Genomic DNA, 10,299 nt, shown 5'->3' on the forward strand with positions numbered 1-10,299 from the left:
TACATTCTGTCCCTTCCTGACACGCTCTGGTTTTTAATTCCCCCACTGCTACCTTGCTCTATTGCCTTCTCTGCTGTCATTTTTATTTTTCGCTCTCTTAAAACCTCCCCCCCACTAATTAGTTTAAAGCCCTCTCTACAGCCCTAGTTATTCGATTCGCCAGGATTCTAGTCCCAGCACTGGCCAAGTGAAGTCCATCCCAACAGAACAGCTCTCTCCTGTCCCAGTACTGATGCCAGTGTCCCAGGAAGCATCACTTCTGGGTAAAGAATCCATAATTAGAGATCAAATTAATGAGTATTTATAAATGCAAGGAATAATCAAGCTAGCATGGATTTGATAAAGACAAGTCGTGTTTCATAAATTTAATGAGTTTTTTTTGTAGTAATGACTGGATAAATAATGTAGTAGATGTAGTTTATATGGATTTTTGAACAATATTTGATGAGATGTCTCAAGAGACCTGCTACAAAACTTAAAGTCTGTAATTGGTGGATATGTAGCAGCATGGATAGGAAATTAGTTGATGGACAGAAAACAAAGTATTAGGCCTAATGGATATTACTCCAATTGGAAAAGCATTGGAAGTAGTGTACCCAAGGGGTCATTGATAGGTCCACTTTTGTCTTTGGTGTATATATAGATGATTTGAACTTGGGCATAAGGAGCACAGTTCTGAAATTTGCTGATAACACCAAAGTAGGCAACAGTAACTTGCATTTATATAGTGCCTTTAACATAGATAAAAGTCCCAAGGCACATCACAGAGATGTAATCATACAAAAATGGGCACCAAGCCAAAGAAGGTGATAATTAGTACGAGTGACCAAACGCTTGGTCAAAGACATGAGTCTTTGGGACAGCCTGAATGGAGAATAGGGAGGAGGAGAGGCAGAGGAGTTTAGGGAGGGAATTCAAGAGTATGGCTGAAGACACGGCCACCAATAGTGGGGCTAAGAGAGAAGATATGGATAGTCTGGGATGGTGGGAGGGAAAGCGGAGTTGTAGAGCTGGAGGAGGTTACAGAAATATGGAGGATCGTGGCCCTGAAGAGATTTAAACATGAGAATTTTAATTTGAAGGAGTTGGGGGCCCCGGAGCCTATGTAGGTCAGCAAAGACAAGAGTGATGGGTAAGCGGGACTTGGTTTGGGATAGGATACAGGCAGCAGAGTTTTGCTATGTCTACACATGTAAACGGGGTTTCTGACGCATTTCGGGCGAAGTCATGCTGCATGTAGTTGCTGTGAGGGCAACAACAGCTGCTGATGGTGTAGCTGAAACTATAAGGAGAGTAGACTTCATTCCCATTGCTAATTAGAGTAGAAGTAGGTGGAAAGGGGGATGGAAGTGCTTAGGTGGTGTGGAGGGATGGGAAACTCTGGAATTCCCTGCCTAAACCTATCCGCCTCTCTACCTCTCTTTCCTCCTTTAAAACGCTCCTTAAAACCTACCTCTTTGACCAAGCTTTTGGTCACCTGCCCTAATTTATCATTACGTGGCTCGGTGTCAAATTTTTTGTCTTATAATACTCCTGTGAAGTGCCTTGGGAAGTTTTACTATGTTAAATGTGCTATATAAATACAAGTTGTTGTTGTTCTATACCTTTATAAATGGCTTTTTCCTGTTACATGGTTGATTTTGAAAATTATTTTGTGGCGATATCCAGAAATCAATGGCCTAGAAATTGCAGTCTGAGGCGTACCTCCAGAGTACGCCTCAGACCCGTGAAATGTTTACGAAATTATCTGCTGGCATTCAGGGTGCGATGAGTTGCGGTCTCGGGCCTTGAGACGGAGGGCAGTGTAATGCTCTACACCTGCTTGCATCAACCAAAAGACTTACGTGGGCAATTGCTGGCCAGTCGCTGGACAAATAGCCCAACTCTGCGCCAGCGAGTGCTTTTTTGGAGCCCTCACGGATGGCCTGTCAACACGTACGTTGATGGGCTACAAGTTCCGGATTTCGCACGTGCCGCCACAGGCGCCGCAATTTCAGGGCCAATATGGACTTGCTCAAAACATTACCAGTTTTATTAAATATAGATAACAGGCATTTAAACCTTTCTAGTTAATAGTTACATGACAGCAATAGTTTTTCTCAAGCCTTTTGGGAACCTGAGGATGGTTCTAATAGCACAAACATGAGTCACTTTGGGGCAAAAAAAAAAACCAATAAAATGATTTGCTGAACATTTCTAAGGAAAATACTGATTTGAGCCAGCACTTCAACAGTTGCTTTAAATGTAAAGGTTCAAACGAATCAGATAAAACTTTACAGTTTTTTAAATTTACTTTTAGTCAGGGGGATAGATACTGTTCTCTGTGCGCGGTCTGCATAGAGCGGGATTAAACGGAGTGGACTTGAACAGAGTGCTTTGGTTGGAAATTTGGAAAGAGTGGGAATTTGGAGAAGAGGGGGAAGGAGCTGTTGCTTTTTGCCTACACTACTTGTAGTGTTTTGTGTTACAGGTAGATATTTAATTTCAGTACCCTTAACTTAAGCTAGATCAAGTAAGTAGTCAGGAAACAACACTGTAAACAAAGTTACCTAATTACAAATTTAATTAAATAAATCAAGGTCTTAAAGGGATGTCAGTGCAAGTGCTGTGCCGCAACTGCTGCATGTGGGAATTTGTGGAGACCATTGTGATCCCGGACAACGTTTGCAGTAAGTTCCTGCATCTTGAGGAACTTCAGTTCAGAATTTTTGAGCTGGAGTCTGAGGTGCAGATGTTGCAGGGTATCAGGGATGGGGAGAGTTACCAGGAGGCAGTCACACCCCTTAGGTTAGGCAGTGGTCAGGAACAGGAGGGAGTGACTGCAACTCAGGCAGGTAAGGAGACCCCAGGTGCAGTGCTGGAGGAGCCTCAGCCTTTGCCCTTGTCCAGCAGACATGAGGTTCTTGCTGCCCGTGTGGATGAGGGAATTGCCTGCAGGATGGATGAGCAGGCTGACCACAGCACCATGGTGCAAGAGGCCATTCAAGTGGGGAGAGTGAAAGGGAATGTAGTTGTGATGGGGGACAGTATAGCCAGGGGGATAGATACTGTTCTCTGCAGCCCCGACCGACAGTTCCGAAGGTTGTGTTGGCTGCCCGGTGCCAGGGTTAAAGACATCGTGGGTTTCCTCCAGGTGCTCCGGTTTCCTCCCACAGTCCAAAGATGTGCGGGTTAGGTTGATTGGCTATGATAAATTGACCCTTAAGTGTTAGGGGGATTAAATACGTGGGGTTACGGGGATAGGGTGGGATATGTGTTGGTGTAGGGGTTACGGGGATCGGGTGGGATATGTGTCGGTGCAGGCTCGATGGGCCGAAATGGCCCCTATCTGCACTGTGGGGTTTCTGTGATTTCTGTGATCTCCTCACGGCTGGAGAAGAACTTGGAGTGGGAGGGGGAGGATCCCGTTGTCGTGGTCCACGTAGGAACCAACGACCTAGGTAGAACTAGGAATGAGGTTCTGCTGAGGGAGTTTGAGGAGCTAGGATCCAAATTAAAAAGCAGAACTTCAAAGGTAATAATCTCTAGATTGTTACCTGAGCCATGCGCAAATTGGCATAGGGACAAACAGATTAGAGGTTTAAATGCGTTGTTCAAAGAGTGGTGTGGGAGGAAGGGGTTTCAGTTCATGGGGCACTGGCACCAGTACTGGGGAAAGAGGGAGCTGTTCCGTTGGGACGGGCTCCACTTAAACCGGGCTGGGACCAGTGTCCTGGCGAACCGAATAACTAGGGCAATAGACGGGTTTAAACTAATGAGGGGGGTGGGGGGGAGAATTCAGGAAAGTGTAAATTTAAAAGCAGCGAGAGAAATGTCAAGGCTCTAGAGCAGAGTAGAGTTTTGGGTTAAAATAAGCAGAGCGGGTCAGGAAGGGACAGAGAGAGTAACAAAGGTAATAAGGCATCAGTGACTAAGGTGACATCAGGGAAAAAGAGAAATAAGTCAAAGCTAAAGGCACTATATCTGAATGCATGAAGCATTCGCAACAAAATAGATGAATTAATAGCGCAGATAGAAATTAACAGGTTTAATCTAATAGCCATAAAGGAGACGTGGTTGCAAAGTGGCCAAGATTGGGAACTAAATATTCCAGGATACTTAACTTTTAGGAGAGATAGGCAAAATGGAAAAGGAGGAGGGCTAGCCCTGATAATGAAGGATGGGATAAAGACAGTAGATAGAAAAGATCTTCGCTCTGAAAATCAAGAAGTAGAATCAGTTTGGGTGGAGCTAAGAAACAGCAAGGGGCAGAAAACATTGGTGGGAGTTGTTTATAGGCCCCCAAACAGCAGTTATAAAATAGGGCAGAGTATATATCAGGAAATTAGAGGCGCATGTAACAAGGGTAATACAGTAATCATGGGGGACTTTAATCTACATATAGATGGGCAAACCAAATTTGCAGAAATAGTGTGGAGGACGAATTCATGGAATGTATGCAACATAGTTTCCTAGATCTGTATGTTGAGGAACCAACTAGGGAACAGGTTATTTTAGATCTAGTGTTGTGCAACAAGAAAGGGTTCATTAATAACCTTGTAGTAAAGGGGCCTTTAGGGAAGAGTGACCATAATATGATGGTCACTTTCAAACTCAATATAAAATTCTTAGTTAAATCCGAAACTAGGATCTTAAATCTAAACAAAGCAAACTACATAGGTATGAGGGGTGAGTTGGCTAAGGTAGATTGGGAAACTACATTAAAAGGTATGACAGTGGACGAGCAATGGCTAGCATTTAAAGAATTAATACATAATTTACAACTAATATAAATTCCTTTAAGGCACAAAAACCCCACAGGAAAAGAGGTCCAACCGTGGCTAACAATAGAAGTTAAAGATAGTATTAGATCAAAGGAAGAGGCTTATAATGCTGCCAAAAAGTGTAGTAACCTGGAGGATTGGGAGGATTTTAGAATTCAGCAAAGGAGGACCAAGAAATTGATAAAGAAAGGGAAAATAGAATGAGAGTAAACTAGCGAGAAACATAAAAACAGACTGTAAAAGCTTCTATAGATATGTAAAAAGGAAAAGATTAGTGAAAGTAAATGTGGGTCCCTTACAGGCTGAGACAGGGAAATTATAATGGGGAATAAGGAAATGGCAGAGAAATTAAACAAATACTTTGTGTCTGTCTTCACAGATGAAGACGCAAAAAACTACCCGGAAATAGTGGAGAACCAAGGGTCTATCGAGAATGAGGAACTGAAAAATATTAGTATTATTAAAAAAGTAGTACTGGAGAAATTATTGCGACTGAAAGCCGATAAATCTCCTGGACCTGATGGCCTACATCCTAGGGTTTTGAAAGAGTTGGCTATAGAGATAGTGGATACATTGGTTGTCATTTTCCAAAATTCCATAGATTCTAGAACGGTTCCTGCGGATTGGAAGGTAGCAAATGTAACCCCACTATTTAAGAAAGGAGGGGAGAGAAAACGGTGAACTGCAGACCAGTTAGCCTGACATCAGTAGTAGGGAAAATGCTAGAATCTATTATTAAGGACGTGGTAACAGGGCACTTAGAAAATAATAATAGGATAGGGCAGAGTCAACACGGATTTATGAAAGAGAAATCATGTTTGATGTATCTGTTGGAGTTTTTTGAGGTTGTAACTAGCAGAATAGATAAGGGGGTGTATTTGGATTTTCAGAAGGCATCCGATAAGGTGCCACAAGAGGTTATTAAGCAAAATTAGAGCTCATGGGATTGGGGGTAATATACTAGCATGGATTGAGGATTGGTTAATGGACAGAAAACAGAGAGCAGGAATAGTCATTTTCGGGTTGGCAGGCTGTAACTAGTGGGGTACTGCAAGGATCAGTGTTTGGGCCTCAGCTATTCACAATCTACATCAATGATTTGGATGAGGGGACCAAATGTAATATATCCAAGTTTGCTGATGATACAAAGCTGGGTGGGAATGTAAGTTGTGAGGAGGATGCAAGGAAGCTTCAAGGAGATATGGACAGGCTAAGTGAGTGGGCAAGAACATGGCAAATGTAATATAATGTGGAGAAATGTGAAGATATCCACTTTGGTAGGAAAAATAGAAAAGCAGAGTATTTTTTAAATGGTGACGGATTGGGAAATGTTGATGTTCAGGGGACCTGGGTATCCTTGTACACGAATTTTACTTGGGTCTCCTGCAAAATTTCTGGGCCATGTTCATCTCTTCCAGGTCTGCGCTGTCTTGGTGGCAGGGAAAGAGCTGGTATATGATGTTCAAATCCTATTGCTACTAGTAATTTGGTTTAGTTGATCCATTACAGTTCCAATATGGGCTTCCCAATAATCATAAATGGCTTGTCCAGGCATGCCCAAGGTTTAACACCGGCCACATTTAAACATGGACGTGTTAGTGATAGTTTAGTAGCCAATTTAGTCTTTTACTTTGGAATAACAAAATTGCCGGTTTAAATGTAATAGTCAGTGGAGTCATCTGAAAGATCAATCAGTTGAATTGTTTGATCCCAACAAGGTTATTTCCTGAATTCTCAGAACTACCCCTTACTCTGGTTCATTTGACTCAGATTTGTGACTTTCATCAGTTCTCTTGTGGGCAGTCTGTTTGGATGTGAGGAACACTATCAAATTTATCCAAGCTTGTTGATAGCATTGAAGAAATATTTTGCAGTCCAGACAATGCTGCTAGAGGCCTGCAAAGCGAAGAAGTAGGCGACAAATAAAATTGCAAATGTCATTCAAACTTTTTGCCACATGGGATAAGTTTAATCAAAAAACATTGTGCAATACAATCTTAAATTTGAAATGATTTATTTATTTACTTGCTTTCATTTAAAATGTTATATCCTCAATTACATTTAATTACTTGCATATATGGGGTAACTCTCAAATGTTTGATTGTAGTAACAATTATTTTTTTTAAATCTTATTATTCAGCCCTTTCTTTCTGTACATGTCATCTGCTCCTGTGATTCTAGCTTCGCGTACATCCCACCTTCTCTTTGCTTCATGTTTGGCTGCAGAGCCTTCAGCATTTGGGTCCTGCCCACGGCAGCAGTTTACCTAAGTCCGTCCACCTTGCTTACTCCCTCCCCTCCTTCAAAAGCATCCTCAAAATCTACTTTTCCAGTCTTGCTTTTGATCACAACCCATAATTTTTCCTCAATTTCTTCGTCTCTGGTTATTTTTTGTCTTTGTTGAGCACTTTGGAATGTTCTATTAAGCTGAAGATGCTATATAGGTGTAAGTTATTGTAGTTCAAAATATATTTATATTAACAGCAAGCATTTTAGAAAATCATTTATACAGAAGAAATGTACATTTGAAAGATATCTTTGCAACTTAAAGGGTCTAAAATATACTGTATGGGGAAGCTATAATATGAGCCTTTCTAGTAAAATCATTATAGGAAAGCATTCTGTGTATGCCACTGGTTTGACTAATAGCACTTACTGTTTGTTCTGTGAACTTCACATTGAATGGCTCCATGAGAGCTTTGTAGTCAACAGGGATATTGCATTATTAGCAGTCATATCTGGTTGTGAAATGCTGGCCTTTCCAGATGGTTGCTTTCAAGTGCAAATGAACTGGTTACACACCATCTAGCTTAATACATATTTAGGATTCACAAATAGTCATTAATTTCTTTTTAAATACTATATCTGCAGTGTAATAAGAGTGGAATAAATAGCCCCCTGAACATTAGAAGGACAGTTGGTCTTTTAATTAGTTGTAGACAAAGGATCACAGTATATATAAATTAATAAACAGTACCCAAGTAATGCCAGTTTCATTTTCAAAATTATTTAAATTGGTATTGATCTGCCACCTAAGATAATATATTTTGCTTTGAATTTTGTTTATCACTATTTTAATATAGCCAGTAAATGTCACATTGTTTTATATTTAATTTGCTTTTATAGTCTTTCACTTGAATATTATTTTGAAATATTCGTATATGTTTGTTATGCACAATTTACTTTTTACCATTTCTATCCCTATAATTTGAATGTCAAATTGAAAACAATTGTACTTATCAGAATCATGTGCATAGACAAATGTTGTAAAAATAATCTCAGATTTTTAAACAAAATATTATGGTTTATACATTCTAATCCATTGAGCTTTTTTTTCAGGTGGTTAGTAACTGATTAAAATGACAATTTCCCAAACTTTTAATAAAAAGGAAGTGTAAGATGAGCACCACTAACATGCTGCACCACAGAGCGGTAGGACTCAAGTTGGCATCTCCGATTCTACACAGAAAATCTTAGCCTTGCCATCTGGGTTGGTGCCAGGCATTTCTAGGGGATGCAGAGAAAATCAGAATAGAGTTAGCTTTAACCCCTCTCGCACCAACTAGTAGCGTGTTCAAGATTGCCAATGGCAAAAGTCTCAGAATGGGTCTGGTGTCTACTCCTCTGTTAAGGGAATGTTGTATTGCAAAGGAGGGAACCTTAAGTGGAGACAAAACTGCAGTGAACAATGGAGAAAACTTTATTCCCATAATTGGCAGTAAATACAGGCTGCAGTTTTCTTGCATATTGTGATGCAAGTTTGGGGTTAGAGTAAGTTATTAAATCCCAGTTAAGATCACTTGGGAAGTACCTGTAATTGTGTGTTCTCATTATTTTGTACAGGCTGCTCAATAGTGGATAAATTGGTGCATTTTTCCAGTTGCTAATTTGATTGCAAGGCTGATAATCACAGCAAAATGAAGGAAGAAATAATCAAAAATATTTGCCTTTAATAAAATCTCATATGCCTTCTGTCTGAAGTTAATTAAAAAAATCTAGGAAATTAAATGTAGAGTAGGAAGTGAATAAATTTGCAGCTGGTAAATTAAATAATAAATATATTTCTAAATCATATGGAGTTGTTTAGGGAAACAGCTGAAACTGAATTTTTTTGGGGAAAAAATGTGTATTTATGTGCCTCGTCTATATTGTGATTGTTTAATCATATCCATTTTTGTAATTGTTTGCAGAGCGCTGGCAAATATAGACAGCAAGGCAGAAATTACATTGTTGAAGATGGAGACGTTATCTTTTTCAAATTCAATACTCCACAGCAAGCAAAAAAGAAGTGAATTTAAAGTACAGCTGACTCCTCTCATAAGCAGAATATCATAATGGCCAAGAAGTTGCATGTATTCAGACTTGCAAATAAAAGGACTTAACTATATGGTTACTGACTATGTAAGGGACAGATTGGTATCTGGCAACAATTTGCATAAATTGGGACTTTGACAGGTTTCTGCTTATTAATATTACACATATGTGGATTTAACTATGTTCTAAAACAACTGAACTGTTATTGAATTTGCTGTTAACTTTTTAGATATATTTGGCTGTAAATCATGATTCAGACCTGTCTGGGGACAGCCTGTTCTTCCTTTAATTGTATCCCTCATGTTTGTTCTGGATTGAGATAATGTTATTCCAATGAAAATGTAGGTTCACTAAATGTCGACAGCTTTAATTTAAGATTAGAGCTCTACTCTAAATTGGAACATTTCAAGAACCATATTACTCTCATGATACTTCATTAATCTCCATCACTAGATGCCAAATCTGACACATTTGACAGAAAAGACAATGCCACTTGCTCCTTTCTGAATCTACAGATAATGCATGTTTTACAGTACTCCAGATGTTTACAGTCAATAAAACATTTGACAAAAACAGTCTTGGTGTGTTTGGGGATGTCTGTATTGACTGACTGTGGTGTGTTAAATGTGATATGGCACCTGGTGGTTGCTGATTACAGAATTTAAAGACGTGTGTATGATACAGTAACTGCCAGTGTGGGGCAGCTTTTATTATATTTCAGAAATGGTTCTTTTCATTAAAAGATAAAGATTAGGGTACTGATGATTTATTGAAAGCATGAATAGGTGGACATTTGTTGTGAGAATAAGTACTTTCATGTCTGTATTATAAGAGTTCATGATCTAGATGGGTGTAATGCAGAAGCATAAATTTATGCTTTTTTGGCAAATTGTTGATTTTTGTGTACAACCAGGAGATCCACCTCAGTGGTTTGCTTTTATTCCTTTACAGTTAACCTCTTTAGACATTTATAAATGCATTGTGTTGTGTTGGTGATTAAAGCTCCTTTCTACTACTATAATACATTTGTCACCAGATACACTTTGCATATTGCCTTTTGCTGAATTCCTAAGTTAGCGTTGAATGCTAGTCTGTAACTTTGTGGAAATATTTATCATATGCCCTTCATTAAATTCATTCATTGTAATTATTTTATGCCATAATTTCCAGTAAACAAGCTGAAAGGAAAAAGGCAAAAACAACCTGGAAACACAACAGGGTT

The 10,299-nt window shown here is 39.4% G+C and overlaps 1 protein-coding gene across 2 annotated transcripts in view; it reads left to right on the forward strand.

Moving 5' to 3' along the window:
- LOC147120352 (obg-like ATPase 1) overlaps window positions 1-10,098 on the forward strand; it is a 229,376-nt gene extending 219,278 nt beyond the window's left edge. For both annotated transcript variants that reach the window (XM_085986160.1, XM_085986167.1), the window contains exon 6: window positions 8,954-10,098. In XM_085986160.1, the coding sequence (XP_085842286.1) occupies window positions 8,954-9,055 (102 nt within the window). In that variant the 3' untranslated portion in view covers window positions 9,056-10,098. The remainder of the gene's footprint in view (window positions 1-8,953) is intronic.
- The last annotated feature ends 201 nt before the right edge of the window (window positions 10,099-10,299 follow it).

This window comes from Somniosus microcephalus, chromosome 4, assembly GCF_052327205.1.
Source record: "Somniosus microcephalus isolate GS21.2 chromosome 4, FLI_Smic_1.0, whole genome shotgun sequence".
Classification (NCBI taxonomy): domain Eukaryota; kingdom Metazoa; phylum Chordata; class Chondrichthyes; order Squaliformes; family Somniosidae; genus Somniosus; species Somniosus microcephalus.